Below are 26,432 nucleotides of genomic sequence, written 5' to 3'. Positions count from 1 at the left end.
TCGCTTAAACAAACCGAATTTAAGTAAAGACAAAGTGAGAAATACAATGTTATGTGTCATTATCAAGTAATAACAGTCCCCCATAAAAAAATATAGTAGAAGTAAAATACTGTACAGAAACATTCTGTTATATATAATGTCAGATTTTCTGTCAGATCACAATAATATTGAGGTTGTTATTTTTAGAAAAATATTAATAACTAATAATTATAAATAATACCTGGAGCTGAAGACTTAAAGTACTAAAAGACCAAAATGCTTTTATTCCATCTTTAAATATTTTCAGAGGCGGCAAACTTATAGTACAGTATAGTTAAGTATACAAATTCAATACTGAAGTAAAAGTGGAATTATCTGCCTAAAACCTACTCCACTACAAGTAGATGTATCCCTTCAAATTATTTAATCAAGTTGAAGTACTGAAGTGCATGCACTGGAAGTAAAAATGTACAAGTACTCCACTAAGAAAACAGTCTATAATAATTGTACTGAGTTTAATGCTGTTAAATTCTCGCCCAGAATTATTTGACAAAGTCTCACAGGTGGAAAAGAAAAGTTCTGTGTAATTGTTAAATTGTTAAATGTACCTATCAGCTACTACTACTGTAGTAGCTTATTTAAAACTTACTGTTGTTTTGCAAAATGCTCCAGCTAAACTCTAGACAGAGCCTTCCAAAAGATCTCATGTTCCCCCTATTTTTTTTTCTTTACACTGGCTTCACATCAAATTCAGAATCCAGTTAAAAATTCTTGTTGTTACTATTCAAGTCCTGCATGGGCAGGCTCCTGCGGCCACCTTTGACCGGTAGAACTCTTAGGTCCTCTGATTCTGATCACAACTTTGTCCCCCACACTAGCCTCAAGAGGAGTTCCTGGAACTGTCTCCCATGTGATACAAGATCTGTGGACACTTTCACAAAACAGCTTGAGACACACTTGTTCAGACTATGCTTTATTGTTTCATTTTCTGTTTAACTGTATACTTTTCCTCTTTATTTTATTGTAAGCACTTTGTGACGTCTTGTCTTGAAAGGTGCTACATATATAAGCTAATTTGTAGGTTTTACTTATGCACAAATATCTAAGTGTGTATGTTCAGCTCACCTGGTTTAACACAACCCTTATCAAGATGTTGTTACACTACATCTTCTGTTGCTGATGGTACAAGTTGTCAGATATATTTAATAAACCAAAGTGCAGCCTTTAAATCATCATAGCAGAATCTGAATCAGCATTTTATCAGTCACTAGTGTTATACTAGTATGTAAACTAGTATTTGGCATTCTTTGTGAAGCCCTTTTGGAATACATTTTGTATGCTTATTAACACCCATACCCAGAAAAAGTGTGTGTTTAAATAGCCACTTATACAGTGCTTTTATCCACTTTACAATATGGCTTCTCTTTCACCCATTAAAAACCAGTGACCATGCCAAACCGGCTGCCATGCAAGGTATTCACCTGACCCACCGAGAGCAACTTATGGTTCATTGTCTTGCCCAAGGACACTTCCTGCAAAGGATCAATAAAGTATTATTCTATTCAACACGTAACCAGGAGCGAGAATTGAACCACTGACCATGCAGATTGTGGACAACCACCTTACCAACGGAGCTTACAGCTGCCCTTTTAATTTAGAAAAATGTAAGGTTTGGCTTTCTGGAAGTCAGCATTTCACCTCAGTTGTATTTCTCCAATCTACTAGTTTTGTTGACTAAATTTCATATCCTTAAAAGCCATTTCACTGGTAATAAAGGTGTTTTCTAAGAAAGTTAAAATGTAAATTTCCTCAGTTTTTTTCTCTGAAAACTCTAAGACTCTAAAACATATTAGCTACTGGTCTTTATTGAAAATCTTTATAAGAACTGTTTAAACTACCTCAACCTGTCAGCAGGTGGAGCTGTCAGCACGATGACATCACTTTCTACTTTCTCTGTATTATGGGCTCTGTGTGGTTGTCGTGGTAACAATGGTGTCAGTCGGTACCGGGACAGATGTGAACAGATGTTTTATTCAGCAGCTGCAGCATAAACAGCTTTCCTGTTTTCACTTCCTGTAATTAATGATACTTCATAATTCATATAAGTGATTTATCATTAATTAGCAGTAAAATAAAATTGTTTGTCTCAGAATCTTTTTCAGCGGCTTTGACTTTGTGAAACGAACTTTGACCTTTGAGTCAGAAAAACTTTTTCCCTCCTTTACATAGGAACTACCAAGATCCGTGGAACCCTCTCCGCACGTTCCACTTAGTTTATGGAACCGACATGTGGTTCTGCTGCATATGTTACTGCCAAAAACATGGGGGTAGTAGTGATAGTGCTGCAGTATTAAGAGTGCTGCAGTAGTATTTTTCTTTGTGTGCCAGTTCTGATGGGTATGGTGTTTGCCTCTGACACCGTGTGTCTCCGTGGCGGGCGGGGTCCGTGATCGCTGGTTCCACGTCACACACCAGCTCTTGTAGGATGGCGCTGGTACGGTTCGTCACTCACGTGATAAGTTGCTGATCTCAGAGTGGCTACTGAGGGTCATGTGACACACTGACACGTTGTCATAGGGACTGACTCCGCCCTTACCCACTACATCACGCCCCGGCATTCAAAACAAGCGCTCCTTGACAGATGTGGGTGTGCGGGACCTTAAGTGGGATCGGTGAGCGGATTGGCTGATTGCGGCATCAGCGGGCTAATCTGTGATTGGTTAGAAGTGGAGAGTGCACTGTCAGTCAGAGAGAGGCTCGGCCCCCCGGATTCAGACCGCGGACTGCTTCGGGACCGGAACCCAGGACCCCTCCGGACCCTCTGGAATCAGCCACAGACTCGTTATTTATCAGTTATTGATCAGTTTTTGGTCAGTTATTGGTTAGTTAGTGAACAGGTGACCGATCAGGGGCGCTTGGTTTGCTGGAGGGGATGTCCCGTCTGCTGGAGAGCAGGAGACAGGACAGGATGAAGGAAATCAACATAAAGGTGAGTTTATCGAAAAAAACGGAACCTCACCGATCGAAACTGATAGATATCGATGATCTGGAGCCGATCATACAGTTTTTAAGTTACTCATCTGGGACGGTTACCAGCTCCCGGACTAAGTCTCACTTTCCGTTTTTTCCGCTTTGTCTCACATCTGGAAAACACCGTTCCGAGTTTGTTCCGTTACTGCAGATGTTGGACGTGTGGTTACCCGTGGTTGATCGCTACCTGGACGGGGATCAGTGGTGTAGGTTGGAGCAGTAAGTGTGTGGACAGACGAGGGAAGTTGGCGGATCTCAGAAAAGGGAAACGTTTTTTTTTTTGGTCGTTTTAGTTCAGCGTCTAACCTGATTTTACGGCTTTTTTTTTTTTTACAATCGGTGTGTGTGTCGGTGTGTATACACATCCCGACTTTCCGTCAATTTCCTTGTGTTTTTTGTGTGTCCGTTTGCAGCAGCGTGGTCGCTTTGTCCTGCAGAGGAAAAGGGAGGGGGGAGGGGAGCCGCGTGTTTATCTGTGTGTGTGTGTGTGTGTGTGTGTGTGTCACAGGAAGTGACCTCTGACCTCTCACCTGTGTATAAACTGTCAGCTCATGTTTTATAGTCAGTGTTTTGTGGTCAAAACAGAGCACAACCTTTATCTGATGGAGCTTCACCCCCTAGAAAATCTAACTGAATACAACTTCCCTGTTTTCTTAGTCTGGACTTTAAAATCCTGAAAGATGACCGGTTTGGCACCTCTCAACTCTTGCCATACTCATACTGAATATTTCCAGCTACCCACTGCAGATCACCTGGACCATGTCTGTTCAGTCAGTCAGAAGATATCATCTTAGAGGGGGTTGTGCTGGGAAGACAAAGTCTCGTAGCCACCTCTTACTCTATGACAGCTGGGATAGACCCCAGCCCCATGTGACCTGACATGGATAAATGGTTGCAGATAATGGACGGATGAAATCAATTATAAATGTTAATGATGTTACATTTAGGTCCATAAGTATTTGGACAGAAGATCTGTCTGTTAACAACCACATGGGGTTAGAAATGAACTGTCAACTGTCTACTGTAAAATAAGGGTTAAAATAAGGGTTTGGCTAAAAAGTAGTATATGAAGGAAAACAGAACAATTTTCTGGTGGTCAGGGACCACACAGGATTCTGACAGGTGATAAACAGTTCAATAATCTGGATTAGTCAGGTGGGTTCTGGTCCATCAGGTCTATTAGTCCTCACCTGAAGGTTTAAAACGTTAAAATAATGTATTTAATGGAGCTTGGAACATTATTTGGCAGAAGGATTTTACTGAACTGACTGAAATGTTGACACTGAACGACTCAATAAATGATCCAACATTTGGTTTAGTAAAGGTTCACACTCATTTACCTGGTTAATGTGGTTCCCAGTGTGAAAATGTACTCCAGGTGTAGGTCAAGCAGTCTGATGCGTGGCTGCAGCAGCTTCTCAGTGTTTAGTGAACAAACAGAGTATAATTAAAGTCAAACAGCTGATGCTGAACTTTGATCCTTTCTACTGAAGAACTAAAGTAATAATTGAACCTGTTTGAAGGATCTTATTATGTTTGCATGTGATGCTTTTTACAAGCATGTGTCTGCAGCAGCAGGATGATCTGAACCTGTTCAGGTGAAGTTAGAGCAGGTCACATGGCTCAGTCTCACCTGTCTTCCCCAGTGACTCTGCTGTTGCTGGTTTCACATTTCAGCTTCTCTGTCTCTGTGTGGCTCTGTCTCATGACCCCTCCCCCCCACAGACAGAGGTCTCTTTATTCCCCTCCATCACTGAGCTCTTTATTTATTGATCAGCTGATCACTGACTGTCACCAGATCCTGAACCAGTTTACACCGAGTCCCTGATAGTTCTTTGTCTTACATGCTCGCAAATCAGCATAATTTATATTCACAATAATCAATAATTAATAAGCATAACTCAGTCTAAACAAGAAAAAAAAGACTGAGGTCTTTAGTACTGATGCAGTTTGTTGTCAGACCTGAACCAGAAGCTGTTTAATAAAACTTGGTGTTTAAGATTCTGGACTTTGAACATTTTACTAAAACATGCACTTGTGAAAATGTTAAAAGACAATGTGACTTCATGTTGTATGGTAAAGATAAACCTGAAGTCTGTGTTCACCCACCCCATTTCATGTCTTTCCTTCAGTTTCCTGTTTGACAGTGAGATCTTTGATTGGCCGTTCGTCAGTAAAATGCATCTTGGGAGTCGTAGTCTACTGATAATTTCTAACAGGACTACTCTTCTCTAGGTGAATTTAATATTGAATTTGTGGAGTAGTAAACCCCAACACACACACTCACCTGAGTCTGGGCTGTTTCTAAACCCAGATCTGGACCCACACACGGGACCACATGTCCTCACAGAGACGGTCAGACTGAGGTTTGTTCACACACTTCCCCTTCCTGCCCCTCCTCAGAGCAGAAGTTAATGTGAAAACACAGAGAACAGAGAAGTTCACTCTGAGAAAACCCAGACTGCAGGTTTGTTCCTGTAGCAGTCAATTAAACGAAAACCCTACTGGTACTGGGATACAATTATTAGTGAGCTAATTACTGATGCTGAGTAAAAATTTAAATTTAAAGCTGTGGTTCCACAGATAAAATATGAATAAAATACTAAACACTAGAGGAAAGTCTCCTGAAAACTTTGTTTTCCTGCAGCTAGACTGAAGCTGGATGAGGATTTAATAAGATTATAGTGATGTTGATAAATCATCACCTCTACCTTGCTGTGACTCCTTTTCTGCTCATAAATGTGTTGCTTCATTCATTACCACGTAGCATCAGAAGAAAATGTTTGATCATGTTTCAGTTTGGCAGGAACGACTGTCAGGAGATGGAGCTGGTGGATCTGAATCTTTAACATTCTTTTTTATACAACAATAATACAACTCTTTATTGGAAGATTTAATGTCTTAGGAGCCAGAGTCAGTTATTCTGAGAAACTAAAAGAGGAAGTGAAAGCTGATGTCAGATGTTTATTAATGTTTATAGTCATCCACACCCTCTGCTTCATCATGATATTCATCAGTGAGATTTAGATTCGTGAATTCATGTCTGAAATGGAGAAAATATAAAAACTTAATGTAAAGGGAAGGCATTTACTGTCCCACCCCACTTCCAAACACACACACCTGAGGTTCTGATAGTCTGAGTAAAAAATAATTGGTCAGTGCTGATCATCTGTATTGATGTTCTCGATGTGATCCTCAGAACAAGGAGAAGGAGCGACTGAAAGAGAGAGAAAAGGAGGCAAGAGAGAGGGAGGCCCGCTCCAGCAATGGTCACCTGTTTACCTCCCTTACTGTCTCCTCTACCACCCTGTGCTCCTCCTGCAACAGGAGCATCACGGCCAAGGAGGCGCTTAGTTGCCCAGGTAATGTCCACACAACTTTTATCTGCAGCACATGTTAAAGATGTTCTGATGTAAACCTTAGGAATAATTAGAAAGTTTCAGGATTGAGAAACAAGATTTGATTTTAAAACTGAAGCAGAAATCATGAATCTGAATTGTTTGTCAGAAATCAAACAAAAGTCCCTTTCAGATATGCTCTGGAACTCAGACATTATCCAGACTTTTTCTGAAGGGGGTGTATGTGTGAACGCAAATGCCCAAGTCTGTTGGCCCTTACATTACTCGGATTTTACCCAGTCAACTCCCTAAACCAAAGTCTGGACCGAGCTCATTTGTGTATAGAGGAGGTAATACTCCGGAGGGCATGTTCATGACGTCAATTTCCTTGGGTGGCCATTAAACCATGCTAATACAAACACCGAAGGTGAAGAACTCTTTCATACGAATGCAACGACAATGTCGAACTGGAAGGACAAGGAAATTCACTTCTGTTGGTGCTGACCCGGAAATCATCAAACAAAAACAAGGAACAGCACGAATATTCTGTGGTATACGGTTAGATTACATAGCAAAACATTGTCACTTCTGCAGCTTTGTTTATGTTTCATCTCCTGCCCCCTGCTCAAAGTGCCCAAGCCCCACCTCTTGCCCAATTATATGGAGTATTTCTTTACAAGTGAGAACACATCTCCACGGACTATGTCCCGTTGTTGGCTAAATGTCTCAAAAGGGAAACTCCAGACAATGCCAGGACCTGATCCTCCTGATATTCTCTAGAATTCATGTCTTAAACAGGCTTAAGGCCAGTCAGACTGTGTTAAGGACCATTTTAAGTGCTTCGTACAAAGCTCAGCTCTTCAGTTTTCTCCACTGAGGTTTATGTTAAGGTGATAATTATGTGGAGTTGATCGAATCTTTAGAGGGTTATTCCTGTAAATCAACCCGCGGCCATTGTTCATCTTCCAGCAGAAAGCTGTGTTCAAAATCTTCCTCTGTCTATCACACTGTTTTGTATAAAACTTTGCATCCCCTTATTTTGAAATGGCAAAAAGTAAAAGGTTTTTTTTTTCATGGACATAACATTTAGCGGACATTCAGGTGGTACAAATGTTCCCTTCCACACAATTTCATATATTTTTTATTTACTACACTCTTTGACCATTTCCAATGCTTCAGATGATGAAACAGTGATATTACCTGTTTGTCTATTATTATTCTGGTAGGCGTTGTATTAAATTTGCATACCCCTACATTAAAATGAATGCAAACTTGCACCCAGGTATACAGTGTCCTTTAGCAGCCTTTTCCAAATGTTGAATGGGTAACTATGTCCACTATATATAGTCCACTCAAACTTCCACAATGCAACACTAAAAGTAGTGTACATGGCCTGTCCATAGTCCCACATTGCAGTGCTCCCTGTTTTTACAGACAACAAAATTACTGTTGTGCAGCTGTTAGTGATAACCTCATCTGTGCAGGACTGTGGTTCCATCAAAGCTGCTGAACAACCACACTTTGACACATGGTCCTTGAAGAGGTTTTCTAGGGCTATCTGACGAATATCCATCCATTCAGTATCTATAGCCCCTTATCCTGTTCAGGGTTGTGAAGGGCTGTAGGCTATCCCGGCTGTCTATTGGGCGAGAGGTGGGGTTAGCCCTGGAGTGGTCTGTAGTCTGTCTCAGGCCAACACAGAGAGACTTCTAGCTGTGAGGTGGCAACACTAACCATTGCACCACCATGGTCCCCTAACTGATAAACATGAAAAGTAGAAATTTTTTTTCACAAAATCACATACCTTGTGTTTCTAATGTTTGTTTGTATGTGTGTGTGCGTGTGTGTGTGTATGAGACAGAGAGACAGATTGTGTGTTAATCCTCAATCACAATGAACAGATGTACGTCTTAGATTAACACACAGTAACACAATAGACCCAATTTGTGTGTGGATGTGTGTTCATGTGTATATGCACACACGTGTGTACTGACCTATATTTTTAAGGGCTTTTGTAGATGAACCCTTAGAACTGAGTCAAGGAGAAAGATGAAGTAGTTCCAGCTAATGTTATTACTGACTCTGCTGTACTCTGCTCTCAATCTTTAGGGATTTCCATTAAGGATTTGAGAACTTGGACATCTGTTTTGAGCTCAGTAGACATCCAAAAAATACTCTAGACCAAGATGTCTGTCTATGACCTCCTATAGATATCCACAGATGTCCGCAATACGCTGAGCATCTGAATATCTAAATTGGAATAAGTCTAGAAGTCCACTGACTTCCTGTACAGATTCAGAATCTAGACATCTGATAGGGATCATTTTTGGAGGTAAGGGGACAATCAAACAAAGATGTCACAGAGGATTATCTCAATATCTGAACATGATACATAAAATGAAACATAATCTGGACATCCACTTATGTCCAGTACAGTTTCAGTTTACACTTTTAGATTTGAATGGATGGAATGGATTCAAATTGTATGTGAGGACCTCTTTTGAAAATCTTATTGTTATTTTTTTGTTTCACTCATTCACATTATTGAGTGACCTACCAGTTTTTTTCCCCTTGTAGAGATTTAGGAGGCACCAAACTCATAAAGGTAGAGCAGGTTGTCTCTTACTGTGTGTGTGTGTGTGTGTGAATTAGTTAAGGGTTAAGTGCAATGATGATGAACTTCAGTTTGAACAAAAGCAGAGGAATATAAAGTTTCACCTAATGACTTTATTGTCTCTGTGGTAAAATAATCCTAACCCAGTTGTTACAAAATGCAAGTGTGGGTAGTGTGTTTCGATTCTTCCGGAGGCCCATTTAAATGTAAAACTTTAGGATCATTAGGATACACACTGAAAGAAGGAAACAAACCAACTAAACAAAACTATCAACTCCCCAAATGTATTCCTACTCCGAGAAATCAGCTTTCCTAAAAAAGTCAGTGGCTACCTGGTAATTTAAGTCCATGTAAATACACTCAGTGAATGTGCTTATTTAACCAGGTTACAGTCTGCTTTCTTGTCAAAGCTGATTTCTTAAGTGTCATGTAAACTGAAAGCTGGTTTCTGAAATCGGGGTAGGGGATTTAGATTTCTGTCTGAGAATGCCGATTTCTACCATGTGTACACATAACCAGGTTTCTGGTTATCGGCTTTCTCCAACTGAGCATGTGCATAATAAGCATAATGCTGAATGAAAAGAGAGATCATTAGTGGGGTGATGCTACCTCATTTTTAAAACGAAGTCAGACTAAAGTCAAACCGTAAAGAGTAAAATTCAGATAGTTCCTGTCATGGATCATGTGTCCCCTCCATTTTTTGCCTTTTCCTTTTCCATACTTTAATGTAAAAACCTGTGAGCCAAACTTCCAGAATAAGTCTGAGGTGGAATTAGTATGCTGCTGTATGTGTACGTGGATTTCCAGTAACCAGATCTCTTAAGTGAATGTAAACATCGTTCCCAGATTACCCGAGAAAGCTGATTTCTCTGAGTATCCTGGTTACTTCAGTGCATGTAAACACAGTCATTGTGTTTATGTGTTTTTACCTGTCCAAAACGAACCAATCATAGTCTGAATTCATGCTGTTTGTTGTCAGGGTTATGGGCTTATGATGTTACAAATGCGGCATCATTAAATCATCATTAATATTTCAGATCACAGTTGATTTTAAATATCTAAATGTCACTGTCTCTCTCTCTCTCACTACCTGTCTCTCTCTTAGCCTGTAATGTCACCATCCACAACCGCTGCAGAGACAGTTTGGCGAGCTGTGCCAAGATGAAACAGAGGGTACGGCTTCTCTGATCTGTCTCTTTCCCTCTCTGAACAATGTGTCTTAAACCTCTCACTCTGCTTGGCCTGTCTGTCTTTCTGCCTCTCACTTGTATCTCATTCTGACCTGTCTTTAACCTATTTATTACCAGTCTCTGTCTTTTCTCTCTATGATCTGCTGATCTGACCCTAACCCTAACCCTGTCTATCTCCTACTGGTCTCTTTGTGTGATCTGTCTTGTTCTCTGACCAGTCTTTCTGACCTGTCCCTCTGTCCCTCTGAGCTATCTATGTCTTACCTGTCTCTTTCTCTGACTTGTCTCCCTCTTTCTTTCTCTAACAGCAACAGAAACTTTCAATGGTCAGAAACAGTTCCGCTCTGCAGAACGTCACCTTGCGGACAAAAAGTAAGTCTACCTGTCTGTCTTTGGCGTTGCATTATGGGAGATATAGGCCACAATGTTGTTATCTCTGACAGAGATAGTCAAGCCTATTTTCTTCTGCTGGTGTTTCTCTGCAGCCCCGATAATGAAGGAGCGTCCAAGCTCAGCCATCTACCCGTCAGACAGTCTTCGTCAGTCCTTGCTTGGGTCCAGACGAGTTCGATCTGGGCTCTCACTCGCCAAGAGTGTCTCAACCAATAACATTGCAGGGTGAGACAAAGTGAAGCATTGATTGGCTGAAAGTACTCACTAAACATTATAGATCATACATGTAAATTGTAAAAACACATGTAAATATACACGTTCCTGTCAGTTTTGTCAAGATTCTATTGTGTCTATTTTTTCTCTCTGAGTTTGTGAGTCATTTTTTCATGTTTCTGTTTCAGTCATTTTATAGCAAACAGTTTTTTTAATCACACCTCTCTCTCTCTCTCAGTGGGATGGAGGACTCTACAGGTCTGAAGCGGATTCTTTCTCAGTCCACTGAATCTTTGAACTTCAGGAACAGAACTTTGTCCATGGAGTCTCTTACTGATGACGGTCTGTGAATTAGCTCATCAATAACTTATCAATAGTAATAACAATTTTATTGTTGATTGAGACCAGCCAACAGGGTGTGTATGTGTGACAGGTGAGTGGTGGTGGAGCCCCCTGCTGGAGGAGCTGCAAGTGGATGGCAGCTGTATTCAGGCCGACAGCTGGAGTCTAGCTGTGGAACCGCACTTTCTGCAGACACTGCACAAAGACCTGATCAAACAACAGGACGTCATCTATGGTAAATACACGTTCATGCACTGACATCAACATAGAGAAACAACAGAAACAGGATCAGAGCTGCAGGTTTAAAAAAACAGTCCAAAATAAAAACTAGTAAAAACATTTTCTGTAATTTAGTGTTACAGAAAATCATTAGAAATCTGAGAAATTGATATCTCATAGAAAAAATGTTTTTAAAATACTTGTTTTTGTTCCATACAGGAAAACAAAATTTACAAACATGGAAAAAATGTGTTAATACCTTCTATTAAGGAAAGAAAAACCCACAATGGTCAATGAAATTATTTGAAACTGACAAAAATAATAATAAATAATAAATTATTAAAAAGTAACTAATTAAAATCAGACATTGCTTTTGAATTGTGTTTCAAAAGAAGCATTCAAAAAAACTAATGAAAATGGCCTGGACAAAAATGATTTGACTATAGGGACATTAACACTAAAGTGTGTCCTATAGTTAGCTCCACAGGTGTCTTCAGTCAGTTTGCCCATTTAGAGGGTGAAAAGTAGTCACTGTGCTATTTGGTATCATGGTGTGTGCCACTCTGAAAATGGATCACAGAAAACTATGGAGAGAGTTGTGTAAAGAGATGATAAAGAAAATTATAGACAAACATTTTAAAGCTAAAGGCTATAAGACCATCTACAAGCAGGTTGATGTTCCTACATGTGACTACAGCTACAGTTATTATTCAGAAATTTAAAGTCCACAGAAATGTAGCCAACCTCCCTAGACGTGGCTTCTTCTTCTTCTTTTCCTTTCGGCTGCTCCCTTTCAGGGGTCGCCACAGCGAATCATGTGCCTCCATCTAACTCTATCCTCTGCATCCTCTTCACTCACACCAACTAACTTCATGTCCTCCCTCACTACATCCATAAATCTCCTCTTTGGTCTTCCTCTAGACCTCCTGCCTGGCAGCTCCAACCTCAGCATCCTTCTACCGATATATTCACAGTTTCTCCTCTGAACATGTCCAAACCACCTCAATCTGGCCTCTCTGACTTTATCTCCAAAACATCTAACATGAGCTGTCCCTCTGATGTACTCATTCCTGATCCTGTCCATCCTCGTCACTCCCAAAGAGAACCTCAACATCTTAAGCTCTGCTACCTCCAGCTCTGCCTCCTGTCTTTTCTTCAGTGCCACTGTCTCTAAGCCGAACAACATTGCTGGTCTCACCACCGTCTTGAACACCTTTCCTTTCATTCTCGCTGATACTCTTTTATCACACAACACACCTGACACTTTTCTCCACCCGTTCCAACCTGCCTGCACTCGCCTCTTCACCTCTTTTCCACACTCACCATTGCTCTGAACCGTTGACCCTAAGTACTTAAAGTCCTGCACCTTCTTCACCTCTGCTCCCTGTAACCTCACCATTCCACCTGGGTCCCTCTCATTGACACACATGTATTCTGTCTTGCTGCGGCTAAGCTTCATTCCTTTATTTTCCAGAGCAGACCTCCACCTCTCTAGATTTTCCTCCACCTGCTCCCTGCTCTCACTACAAATAACAATGTCATCTGCAAACATCATAGTCCAGGGAGATTCTTGTCTAACCTCATCTGTCAGTCTGTCCATCACCAGAGCAAACAAGAAGGGGCTCAAAGCCGATCCTTGATGCAGACCCACCTCCACCTTGAACTCCTCTGTCACACCTACAGCACACCTCACCACTGTCTTACAGCTCTCATACATGTCCTGCACCACTCTAACATACTTCTCTGTCACTCCAGACGTCCTCATACAATACCACAGCTCCTCTCTCGGCACCCTGTCATACGCTTTTTCTAAATCTACGAAGACACAATGCAACTCCCTATGACCCTCTCTGTACTTCTCCATCAGCATCCTCAAAGCAAATACTGCATCTGTTGTACTCTTTCTAGGCATGAAACCATATTGCTGCTCACAAATGTTCACCTCTGCCCTTAGCCTAGCTTCCACTACTCTTTCCCACAACTTCATTGTGTGACTCATCAGCTTTATTCCTCTGTAGTTGCCACAGCTCTGCACATCTCCCTTGTTCTTAAAAATTGGTACCAGTACACTTCTCCTCCAATCCTCTGGCATCCTCTCACTCCCCAAGATCTTGTTAAACAAACTAGTCAGAAACTCTACTGCCACCTCTCCTAGACACTTCCATACCTCCTCAGGTATGTCATCAGGACCAACTGCCTTTCCACTCTTCATCCTCTTCAATGTCCTCCTCACTTCACTCTTACTAATCTTTGCTACTTCCTGCTCCACACCAGTCACCTCTTCTACTCTTCGTTCCCTTTCATTTTCCTCGTTCATCAACTCTTCAAAGTACTCCTTCCATCTTCCCATCACACTCCTGGCACCTGTCCATACATTTCCATCCTTATCTTTAATCACCCTAACCTGCTGCACATCCTTCCCATCTCTATCTCTTTGTCTGGCCAACCTGTACAAATCCACCTCTCCCTCTTTAGTGTCCAACCTAGCATACAAGTCCTCATATGCTCTTTGTTTGGCCTTTGCCACCTTTATCTTCACCTTACGCTGTATCTCCCTGTACTCCTGTCTACTCTCTTCAGTCCTCTCAGTGTCCCACTTCTTCTTAGCTATCCTCTTTCTCTGTATACACTCCTGAAATTCCTCGTTCCACCACCAAGTCTCCTTGTCCGCTTTCCTCTTTCCAGATGACACACCAAGTACCCTCCTACCTGTCTCCCTGATCAAATTAGCTGTAGTAGTCCAGTCATCTGGAAGCACCTCCAAACCACCCAGATTCTATCTCAGCTCCTCCCTGAAAACTGCACAACATTCTTCCTTTTTCAACTTCCACCACTTCGTCCTCTGCTCTGCCTTAGTCCTCTTCATCTTCCTCACCACCAGCATCATTTTACACACCACCATCCTGTGTTGTCCGGCTACACTCTCCCCTACCAATGCTTTACAGTCACTGATCTCTTTCGGATTACAACGTCTACACAAGATGTAGTCTACCTGAGTGCTTCTACCTCCGCTCTTGAACGTCACCCTATGTTCCTGCCTCTTCTGAAAGAAAGTGTTTACTACAGCCATTTCCATCCTCTTTGCAAAGTCAACCACCATCTGACCTTCTGCGTTCCTGTCCTGAACACCAAACCTGCCCATAACAGTCTCATCACCTCTGTTCCCTTCACCTACATGCCCATTGAAATCTGCACCAATGACCACTCTCTCACCTCTGGGGATGCTCTGCATCACTTCATCTAACTCACTCCAGAATTTCTCCTTCTCTTCTAACTCACATCCTACCTGTGGGGCATAACCACTCACAACATTGAACATCACCCCTTCAACTTTCAGCTTCAGACTCATCAACCTGTCTGATACTCTTTTCACCTCTAGAACATTCCTCACAAAATCCTCTTTCAATATAACTCCTACTCCATTTCTCTTCCTATCTGACCCATGGTAGAACAACTTGAACCCTGCTCCTAAGCTTCTAGCCTTGCTACCTTTCCACCTGGTCTCCTGGACACACAGTATGTCCACCTTCCTTCTCTGCATCATGTCGATCAACTCCCTAGCCTTCCCTGTCATAGTACCAACATTCAAAGTCCCTACTGTCAGTCCTACATTCTTAGCTTTCCTCTTCTCTCTCTGCCTACGAACACACCTTCCTCCTCTTCTTCTTCGTCTTCGACCAACAGTAGTCCAATTTCCACCGGTACCCTGTAGGTCATCAGCACCGGTGGCGGTCGTTGTTAACCCGGGCCTCGACCGATCCGGCATGGAAGTCTTTGTCACGATTCGCATGTTTGATTCGGCATGTGTTTTACGTCGGATGCCCTTCCTGCCACAACCCTCTGCATTTATCCAGACTTGGGACTGGCACAAGAAGACACTGGCTTGTGCCCCCTTGCGGTTGCATTAACCTCCCTAGACGTGGCTACAGGGGGAAAATTGATGCCAGATTGAAGAAACGGATAATATGAATGGTAACTTAAGAGCCCAGAACAACTTCTACAGGGATTAGACATGAACTCCAAGGTCAAGGTACATCAGTGTCCGATTGCACCATCTGTCACTGTTTGAGTCAAAGTGGACTTAATGGAAGACAACCGAGAATGACTCCACTCTTGAAAGGAAATCATTAAAAATAAAGTAAATGGTCTGCGCTTATATAGCACTGTTCTATCTATTGGCACTCAAAGCTCTTTACACTGCTTCATATTCACCCATTCATACACACACCCCGGTGGGGGAGTTGATATGCAGCTCGCCAACACTCACTGGGAGCAAATAAGTTGGGGTTCTGTGTCTTACTCAAGGACACTTCGACATGTGACTGGAGGAGCTGGGGATTGAACCAGCAACTGTGAGATTGGTGGACAACCGCTCTACCTTCCTGCGCCACAGTCGCCCAAGTATAAGTCTGGAATTTGACAAAATGCATAATGACAAGCCACAAAGCTTATGGGAGAATGTCCTTTTGGACAGATGAAAGAAAAAAATTTAACTTTCTGGAAAGACACTTCAGCTCTATGTTCACAGACAGAAAAATTTAGCATATAAAGAAAAGAACACTGTACCTACTGTGAAACATGGAGGAGGCATGATTATGTTCTGGGGCTGCTTTGCTGCATCTGGCACTGAATCCTGAATCTTTGCAGGGTACAATGATATCTCAACACTATCAAGGCATTCTGGAGCGAAATGTGATGCGCAGTGTCAGAAAGCTTGGTCTCAGGTGACAGGTCATGGGTCTTCCAATAGGATAATCACTCAAAACACACAGCTATAAACACCCAAGAATGGCAATGAACAAAACATTAGACTTATTTGAAGTGCTCTTCTATGAGCGCTGATCTAAATTCTTTTTGAACATCTGTGGAAATAACAAGCATACAGTGTGGAAAAGGCATCCTTCAAACCTGATACAGCTGGAGCAGTTTGCTCATGAGAAGTGGGCCAAAATACATGTTGACAGGTGCAGAAGTCTCATTGAGAATTAGAGGAATCGCTTGATTGGAGTGATTGCCTCAAAAGGTTGTGCAACACAATATTAAGTTAAGGGTGCCATTATTTTTTGTTCAGGCCAGCTTCATTAGGTACTTTTTAAAATGCTTCTGTTGAAACACAATTCAAAAGCATTTACAGTATTATTACTTTTGTCAGTTTTAAGTTATTTCTGTTTTGTCTTTGTGCTCTTGTATGTTTTTAGTTTCTTTCATAGTCTTTCATAGTATAGTCTTTCACCTTTGTGATTGACCATTGTCTATATCACAGTTTTTTTCTACTTGCTTTTTTCTTATGATTTTTTTCTCACATCTGGGAGCATAAGCTCCCTCAGTTATTTCAGACAGCTGTAAACCTGCTTTACAGTTCATAGATGACCCGTAAAGGAGCACATTTCTTGGCTTAAGCCTGGATTGCACTGAGTAAGTCCTTTGCAAGTAAAACATCACGGTTACCCTATTTGCAGGGGACATTGTCTGCATTAAGGCAAGCTTTTCCATTGCCTATCATGTATTTGTTTAGCGGCGTATTATTCCAGTGTAGCTCAGGCTAATGTGTCATGATGAGTGAACAACGTTCGCTAGCAATACCATGTTAGCTTAACCGGTTAAAAGAGAGTCTTGCTAAAGTGTTACCATGAGCTGAGTGACAACAGCAGTTTGTTCAGAATAAATCCCACTGCAATCACTTCATCAAAGAAGCTGAATTATACTTCTCCTTCAATAAACGTAAATGTCAAAGTTGACCTCTGCTTGGATACGTGCATGCACGTGTCTCTTTTATTTGTGCACGGCAGACGTACATGTCCACAAGAGGACAGTATCCCATTTATCAAACCTCAATTTCCTGAAAATGAAGAAAAGAATCTGGAAACAGAAAGTAAATGTGTGTGTTCTGTAATTACACTCAGCGTCTATAAAGGTAAATGTGGATTTTAATGTTAAATAGACCTGATGAAGGTTTTCCAGACCCCTGCAAAAATTATTCTTTTGCAGGATGCTCTGCTGAGATGTGGTCAGCTTCAAAGACAAGAAAAAATATGTGAAGCCTCTGGAGGTTATTGCTCAGATGAGTTTTTGATAGACACAGTAAACTACAATGTTCTGTCCTTTGTTGTTATTGCATTTACATTTACATTCACATTTAGTCATTTAAGAGATGCTTTTTCCCAAAGTGACTTACAAGTGAGGTACAAAGCAGCAAAGATCTAAGTCAAGGAGAAAACATTAAAGCAAAGTCCTATCAGAAAAGTGTTTACATTTCATGATAGCAAGTGCAAGAAAGAGCAGAAAGGAAGGTTTTTCTTTTTTTTTCAATAGAATAGGTTTAAGTGCCTAGGAAGGTGCGGAAGAGTTCTGTTTTCAGCAGTTGTTTGAATATTGGGAGTGAGTTTGCTGAGTGTGCAGAGTTTGGTAGCTCGTTCTACCATATTGATTCTGTGATTTCATTGTGATTGCGCTGAAAACTTTTGCTTGGTGTCTTCTGTACGGTGCTTGAACTTTCGTTCGTTGAGATGTGGTCCTTAAAGCTCAGTTAGTCATCAATGATGACCGCCAGATTTCTAACTGACTTAGTGAGGATGATCACTGTATATCCAGTGGTGAGGCTGATGTTGTGTTGCGACAAAGATCTGGTTGGGAAGACAAGGACTTCGGTTTTAGAGAGGTTGCGCTGAAGATGTCTCCCTCTCATCCGGGCAGACATTCAAGATTCAAAGATTCAAAGATTCAAAGTGTTTATTGTCATATGCACAGATAGAACGCATGTTTCCCTGTACAATGAAATTCTTACTTTGCCCTCCACTCTGAATGTTACAAGTAAGATGAGAATTTACAAAAAATAGAAATAAAATAAAATAAGTAAAAAAATAAGAGCAAACAAATAAGAACATTGGGAATTAAGTGAGGTAGTGCAGTTCTTAAAAAAAAGGCAATAAAGTCTCAGACATGTCTGAGAGACAGGTTAAAAATTCATGATGAGACAGTTGAGTCGTCTCACCTGTGGCTTTTGCCGCTCAAAGAGATTCCATGACAGTCAGGAGTGCGGTTACTGTGGAGTGACCCCTCTTGAAGTCAGACTGGTTAATATTGAGGAAGTTGTTGTTGGAAAGAATAAATCTATGTATATTTTGAGAGATAGCAGGAATGGTCATTGCAAATACCAAATGGTAAATTTGTTATCTATTTTAATCAATTATCTATTAATCAAATAGGTGTGTCCCTTGTGAAGTATCGTATGTTACGGTTAGGGTGAAGACTTTTCTTTATGATTTTTTGTTTGTTTTGCTTTAAGAATCAAAAAGTCAATAGTTGAAGCGGACATCTCAAAACACAGACTGAATAAAGCAGCAGTACAACAATAGAATATATTAAACAACATATACAAATATTGTATAATATAAAATTAGTGTGAACATCTAGACAGGTATGAACAATTACATTTATATTTTTCAGTTCTTCTTTTTGGTTCTAATTGTCCAATCAGTTTGGTCATTGCACATCTCCACAAAACGAGCTCTTGAGATTTGGGAGGTGTGCAGATCAGGGTTTCTGCGAGCCTCTGTGACCTATAGTTAACCATAATTCCCTTGTCTGTGTAGGTCTGCATCTATGTGTATCGACGATAGGAAAATTTGGCCTTGTTTGATAATTTCACACAATCTCAGTGACTCGGCCTTGTGTCACTGAAGCCCTCCAGCCATGGAGAGACCCTGCTTTCCTCGGTTTGGGAGTGCTGCTAGGGTGATAGTCATTCTTTCCAGCTACACAGACTTAATTTTGTGGACCAGCACAAGGTTTATGTCCCTGTGCGCCATGCACATGCCAGGAATTTTGAATGGGAGTGCAGACTTGTGTCCAGAGGTCCAAGCACTGGATAGGAGGGAGGGAAATCTACTATCCTCACCTACACCAGGTGGCTCTTTGGGCCCTTTTGAGCCCATTAACAGTGTGGTTTTAGAATTTCTCTATTAAAGCTGCACTGCTTTGAACAATGACCACAGCTAAGAGAGTGAGTGATTTACATGCTCTTTCTATTAACCTTTCATGTCTATTGTGGGCTTGTGAACAGGTTAATGTGTGTCTACGGCCCAATTCATCTTTTGTGCCTAAATTAGTGGATCAATTATACAGATGTCCCACTGTGGAGCTGTTAGCTGCTCACCCTCCGATTTTCCCTTTGGAGGAGTCCCAACAACTTAACACTTTATGCCCTTGCATGTCTATGTGGCTAGGACAGCAGGTTTTAGGAAAACAGATCCGATGTTTGTCTCATGAGCCACTTCTCACAAGGGCAAGCCAGTATCACATCGGAAACAGTCTCACTGGATGGTGGAGGTATATCTATATCATATATGTGCGGGAGTTCAACCTCCACTGGGGCTGAGGTCTCACTCCACCAGGAGAATGGCCACATTGTGGACCCTGTTTAAGGCACCTGTGCACTAGTTTGTTGGGCTACTCGCTACACATTTCTAATTATTACTGGACAGAACCGTCAATTGCTCATGCAGTGCTGGAACCACAGGGGCAGGTCCAGCTTTATATTTGACTCTGGGCCACAGCTGTGTGCACGTTTCGGGAGATCATTTGCAATCTTTCATAGTGAACCAAGCAAATTTAGAAAAATATTGGTTTACCTAATGTAACCCTAGAATTGTTTGATAACAGAGTCAAGCGTTTCACCAACTTTTCCCTTAGACACAGAAAGAAATCTAGTAGTCGGATTTGGTGATAAGAGGAGGGCATAAAGCATGGTTCAAACTGTCACTGACAGATGTGGTGTCAATGGAGTTTCCGTAGTTGGTCACCCAGAGCTTATACTATAGTGAAACACCTCACTCTTTTATCAAAGAACCAGGGATTACATTAAGTATTCGAAAATTTTAAAGTGCAAATTGATCCAGGGACAACAGATGAAAAGTTAGATGAAAATGTTTCTAAGTTTATGTACAAGACTAAGAGTTAAAAACTGTATTTTTCTATGTGTACATGTGATCAACAGTCATACAGGTAAACACATGAATTACAAACATGTTTAAAGTCAATCTGTGTTGTAGGCCCTCTGTCTGACTATTTCTGTTATTGAGAAGCTCTGCGTGTCTGTTTCTATGATTATTCTATTGTGTCTGTCTCTCAGAGCTGATCCAGACGGAGTTCCACCATGTGCGGACGCTGCGGATCATGGAGGGGGTATATCGGCGGGGGATGCTGGAGGAGGTGATGCTGGAGGCTGGTGTTGTCCACACCATGTTCCCCTGTTTGGACCAGCTGCTGGAGCTTCACTCCAGCTTCTTGTCTGAGCTGCTGAACAGAAGGAGGGAAGGTCTGAAAGAGGGCAGCTCCACCAACTTCACCATCCCCAGCATTGGAGACCTGCTGCTCAGACAGGTATGGGACCTCGGGCGATCCCTGAAACATAAGACTGTGAAGACTGTTAAGGGTGTCACAGGTTTCTGCTGTTCAGGAACATCAGAACATGGACTCAGTTATTTAAAAGTCAGCAATTGAGTTACATGAACTTTGGATTGTGTACTCCTATGTAAGTAGAAATACTGCCTTATTACAGACTCTATACTAAAGATATAAACAACACTGTGTTGTCAACACAACAATGTAAATGGTCTGCACTTATCTATATATCTATATCTATCTATATATCTATCTATCTGTGTGTGTGTGTGTGTGTGTGTGTGTATATATATATGTAGATATATAGCGTTTGTATGAACATGGTTCTGTCTGATCTGGTTCAGCTACTGTGAATCTTTCGTGTGAAAAAGACATCATTACAGATCTGAAATCTTTTTCTGTATTTACATATTTCCATATGTGCAGTTTTCAGGTCAAAGCGCCAGTGACATGAAGAAACTTTACTCAGAGTTCTGCAGCCGACACCCGAAAGCTGTGAAACTCTACAAAGAAGTTTTAACCCGAGACAGAAGACTGCAGCAGTTCATCAGGGTGAGGACCAGAAGCGTGACCGGAACTAGGGGTTTTCTGTTTCAGGCTGGTGAAATCTTGTTTAGTCCTAATTTAGACTTAGTGGTTTAGGTCTGGTTAAGTAAGCTGGTTTTGTTGAGGTGAAACATCATTTGGAACATGGCTGTTTTTTAAACATGGATGTTTAATTGATCGCTTGGTTCTTCTGAGCTTGTTGTCCCAGAAAAATACTGACACACTTTCTGCATGTGTCTGTGTCTGTGTATTAATGAGTGGTGGAATAACACAATTGGCACATAAAGGAATATTTAATTCTAAATTCAATAAGTCTGTGCCACCTCACAGCAAGAAGGTTGTGGGTTTGCCTTCCGAACCAACCGATTCAGCCTTAGTTGTTTGATTGTGGATCTATTGAGCCAAATACAAAGAACCAGGGGCCCTAGTTTATCCCAGTTCATTCAGATCTAGATCTGAGCTTATTGTAGTTTACTGGTCTACTCTGGTTTGATTGGATTTGGGATCTGAATTAGACTGGTTATAACTGGTATTTCTTTTTCTGACTTTGGGTCTCTCTCTATCCCATAATACTTAGCGAGTCTGTCGTGGTCCTCTACTGCGCCGTCATGGTGTCCAGGAATGCATCTTGCTGGTGACACAACGAATCACAAAATACCCAGTTCTTATTCAGCGCATCCTGGACAACACTAAAGGTGACCTATGACCCCTGAAAACCTCTGACCTTTGACCTGTTGTAACCTCTGAGCTCTGACTCCTCTGTTACCTCTCGCAGGCAGGAATGAGGAGGTGGAGGCTTTGAGCCAGGCCCTGCAGCTCTTGAAAGAGCTGATCGGCTCAGTGGACCAGGAGGTACTTGAGCTGGACCGGACCAGGAAGCTACAGGAGATCCAGGCCCGTCTGGATCCCCGGGCCCAAGCAGAGGTCCAGGGAGGAGCAGTGTTCAGAGGAGGGGAACTGCTGAGGAGGAGGCTCCTTCACGAGGGGACGCTTCTCTGGAAGGTTCAGGGCTCCAGGATGAAAGGTAGATATCGGTTTTTCACCCGTATCACCTCTTCACTGTTATCAGGAGCTCATCAGTCTGTGTTTGTTTGCAGATGTGCAGGTCTTGCTGATGTCAGACATTCTGGTTTTCCTTCAGGAGAAGGACCAGAAGTTCACTTTTGCATCACTGGTAAGTCTCACCTGGTCTCACCTGATTACATAGGCAGCCAGAGACAGACAGAATACGTACAGATATGTCTTTGGGCTTGATCATTCATTAAGGTTCTTTCTGTGTCACCAGTTTCTTTCACACCTGTCTCCCCTCTCTGTCATTCCTATGTCAGGACAAGTCTCCAGTAGTGTCTCTGAACAACCTGATTGTAAGGGACATAGCCAATCAGGAGCGAGGGATGTATCTAATCAGTGCGTCAACACCTCCTGAGATGTTTGAGCTTCATGCAGCTTCAAAAGATGATCGACGCACCTGGATGACCCTGATCCAACAAGCTGCCCTCAGGTACTACACTCAGTACTGCAGAACAGTATTGTACCTAAAAATACTGCAGTACCAGACTGTAGTGTTAAGAACTCAGTGGAACTGTGTACTATTTTTTATTACTCTGTAGTATAAGGTTGGTGAAGGATTTCAGTAAGGTTGAATCATGTCAACTGGACTTATTTCTTTTTTCTTCTATAATATTTTTTATAGTATGTACTGTAATATGTAGGAATGTAGTATTTGACAAGACTGTGTTTTGCAGTTGTCCATCCAGAGACGAGTTTCCGCTTATCGAGACCGAAGATAAAGCTTTACTGCGACGCCTCAGAGGTACTGCTCCTCTTCTACTGCCTCTTCATCTTCTACACATTCTAATTCTTATCCTCCTCGTGCATCTCCTACAAAACCTTGCAGCTTTTTAGGATATAATTTAACATTTTCACTCCCTTGTTTCTATTTCTCCTCCTCTCTAACTCCCTTCCTCTTCTTTGCTCTTCACCCAGCTGACATTCAGCAAAAAGACAGGGAGGTGTTGGAGCTCCTCCAGGAGCGTGTCACTCTCTTTTCTGATCTGGTAGAAGTGACAGGAAGAGGAGAAGTAGATGGTGAAGGTGTGGAGATAACGTCCTGCTGCTCCTCGTCCTGCAGGAACCTGTTCAGGGCCGATACTCCTCACGCTCCTCAGGCGGAACCGCTCCTCACGAGGGCCATTGCTGAAGGTTTGAAAGAGCTATAATTAAAATAGGATCAGGGTCTGAGGAGTTTGGGAAAGAAACCTAAGTTTTAATTTTTTTTTTCAGTTGACAAACTCACAGAGCTTCTACTGGACTCCAGCATTCATAGATCCCTGGTAACCACCAGCAACCAGGAGCTCAGCAGTGAGTCATCTGCCACCTGTTGTCTACTGCACACCACCTGAAGTTTTAGACTTTCTGAAAAACAAACAGAAAGCTCAGAACTGCCATTTTGTGTTTGTCCAAAGATCAAACATGTTACCTGCATTTACCTGTCTGTCTGCACTTGTCTTTTTGTCAGATGGAGACTCTGGTTCTGTGGACTCTTTAGTTTTGAACGGGAGCTCATCAAAGGTGAAACAAAACTGGTTACCTTTAATCTTTTAACAACTGATCAAAGATTAAAACAAAGACATGGAAACACATAACTAGAAATTTTATGCTGAGGAAACATTTTCAGGAGATTTTATGGGCATTACTTTGTAATTTGGTCAGTAAATGAAAAATGAGACAGGGTTAAGTTAATCAGTTAATTGTCTTTACCCAAATTGATGAAATTGTGTTTCCTTTTCCTTTTTCAGGACAGAAATGGTAACCAGCTGCAGGATCGGACTTTAAATGAGGTAAAAAATCAGTTTAATCTTCATTTAGTTCTGTCCAATCACAATGTTTCACACGTGTTTTGTCCACAGGAAGTCCGTCAGCGATTGGTCAGTCTGAGCACACAGCTTCATGCCCTGCAGGTCAGATTCCGTCTATTTATTCGTTCATTTTACGTTTCATCAAATGATGCTGATGATTAATGCTGTTACTTTGACTCTGCATCCAGGCTGCTGTGATTCGTCAGGACTCGATCTTGGAACTGTCAGTCACAGCGGGCCCTGCCCCAGTTCCTGGCCCCCGCCTCAGTCGTTCTGTATCACGGGACACGGGGCTGGATGCCGGAGGCGAGGTAGTGCTGCTGCGGCGACAGGTGGAGCTGCTAAAAGATGAAGTGACGCGGCTGCGGTTGAAGGGTGAGGGGCCTGAAAGCAGGAGGCGGGGCAATGGGACCAATGACAGTAGCGATGTCATCATAGAAGAACAGGTGCATAAGGTTTGAATGTCAGTCAACTAATTCAGGATATGCTAAAATAAGCTAATATCAGCTGTTTCTGTCAACAGGTGAGCAAAGGCTCTAGCACCAGGGAATCTCTCGCTCCATTGGCTACTCAGAATCCAGTCGACCAATTAGATGGTGTTCAGGAGGGAAATGAGGAGGAAGAACAGGAACTAATGAAGATCTCTCCTCGCTCCGACAGCCCCAGAGGTTGGTACCACAGTTCAGTAACATACATTTTATTGATTGTCCCTTTCAAACTGGTGCTGCAGTAAATATTTAGTTAGTGATTATTGATTAGTGACCATGGTACCCTGTGCGCTCTGACCTTAGACCTGCAGGACATCCCAGAGGAGAGCGAGTGTGAACATCATCACACCTCCACCTGATGAACTCATCGTGATGGAGGACCAGATTGGAGATGATGTAAATTCCTTTTTTCTTCTGACCAAATCAGACTTTGAGGTATAACCATGTGACCTGTTGACATCATTAGCTGGAGCCTACAAATAGATGGCAGTGAACCAGTGTCTGCTTTAAACAAACCAGTTCATAACTTGTGTGTCATCAGCAGTTGAGCAAGAGGTGTGAAGTCAGATTTTTGTGCAGATGATCAGCTGAGTTTTAGGTTAAATTTGGGTTAAATTTGAATCTTAATCTGTTCTAATGGAAAAATAAAAATCCCAAGGTTTTTTTACCTTAGGTTTCCTTCATCTCACCTGCTGATCAGTTATAGCACATAGAGACAGTAATGTCATAGTTTTAGGAATCAAGGGAACCATGTCACAGAAAGTTTGTTTAAGGCAGACAGACACCACACTACATTTCCCAGAATGCCTTTGGATATCAGCAGCTGACAAGTTTCAATGCTATGTTAATATAGACTCTAGGAAGGAGTGGCAGTTGGGGGTGGGGGGAACGAGTCTGTTTAAATCTGTGTTACTTTTTACCATGAAAACAACAGTGTAAACTTTATTTATAATGTAACTTAAAACATTTCAACATTTCAAACCATTTTTTAATTTAGGAAAGTGTTAGTTCAGGGAAGGATTATTTTAAAAGAAGCCGTTTTTTTGACTGAGGTCCTATCCATTGTCATGTTGGCATGTTTGTTTTGTATATAATCTGTGAATGTTTTATTGATCCGCTGATTATTCAGTTGATTGGTTTTATGCTGTTATTGATGAACTGATGAACTTTGGAAACAAATTAAATGTGTTTGTAGAAGCAGCTTTATGACAAAGATGAAAAACATCAGGTGATAATAAATATTTAGATTCAGAAATCCCCCACCCCCTGAAGTTAAAAAAAAATGATAAGAATATTTAACCCGGGAAAAAAAAAATCTCACCTGATTAAACCTTTACATTACTTACATTGGTGAAGTGATGAAAACATGTTGACCCTGCAACTTTTAATCAAACAAGTGTTGTGGCATGTGACCTCTGACTGCAGGTAAAGATTTAACTTTGATATTTTCACCTAAAAATGACTGATGAAATTGAGTTATGATGCTGTCAAATCATAATCTGATGCTGTAACGTGTTCAACTTGATTAAACTTTAAACTCAGTGTTTGTAAAAAGATTTTATCAGATATTTGTAAAACAAAAAGTGATTCTCTTTATTGTTATATGCTGTTTGTGCTTCATAAATCTGCTGGACAACAAACTGTCTTTTTATTTCAGAACAATTTAGCTGATTTTATTATTTCATTAAAACCTCCCCAGAAATGAACAGCAAGCCTATTAGCAGATATTTGTTAGATCTTATTATTTGGTTACAGTGAATACAGAATATAAAGGTTTTTAAACACAGTGATTAAAGGATTTAGCAGTTAAAAAAAACCTA

General features: G+C 41.4%; 1 protein-coding gene across 1 annotated transcript; it reads left to right on the top strand.

Annotated features, from left to right (window-relative positions):
• The first annotated feature begins 2,727 nt into the window (after nucleotides 1-2,727).
• Nucleotides 2,728-25,432, top strand: arhgef2b (rho/rac guanine nucleotide exchange factor (GEF) 2b). Its single transcript, XM_067510453.1, has 22 exons — nucleotides 2,728-2,968; nucleotides 6,209-6,371; nucleotides 10,067-10,134; nucleotides 10,460-10,523; nucleotides 10,637-10,769; nucleotides 10,996-11,099; nucleotides 11,191-11,334; nucleotides 20,449-20,699; nucleotides 21,147-21,272; nucleotides 21,844-21,961; nucleotides 22,042-22,290; nucleotides 22,364-22,440; nucleotides 22,595-22,767; nucleotides 23,012-23,079; nucleotides 23,253-23,468; nucleotides 23,550-23,627; nucleotides 23,785-23,837; nucleotides 24,065-24,106; nucleotides 24,176-24,226; nucleotides 24,313-24,570; nucleotides 24,648-24,792; nucleotides 24,916-25,432. The coding sequence occupies exons 1-22, from the start codon at nucleotides 2,912-2,914 to the stop codon at nucleotides 24,969-24,971; spliced, it is 2,694 nt and encodes an 897-aa protein (XP_067366554.1). The 5' UTR covers nucleotides 2,728-2,911; the 3' UTR covers nucleotides 24,972-25,432.
• The last annotated feature ends 1,000 nt before the right edge of the window (nucleotides 25,433-26,432 follow it).

Source organism: Channa argus, chromosome 7 (assembly GCF_033026475.1).
Source record: "Channa argus isolate prfri chromosome 7, Channa argus male v1.0, whole genome shotgun sequence".
NCBI lineage: Eukaryota > Metazoa > Chordata > Actinopteri > Anabantiformes > Channidae > Channa > Channa argus.
Note: the sequence above shows the minus strand (reverse complement) of the source record. Positions and strands in the feature narration are given on the sequence as shown.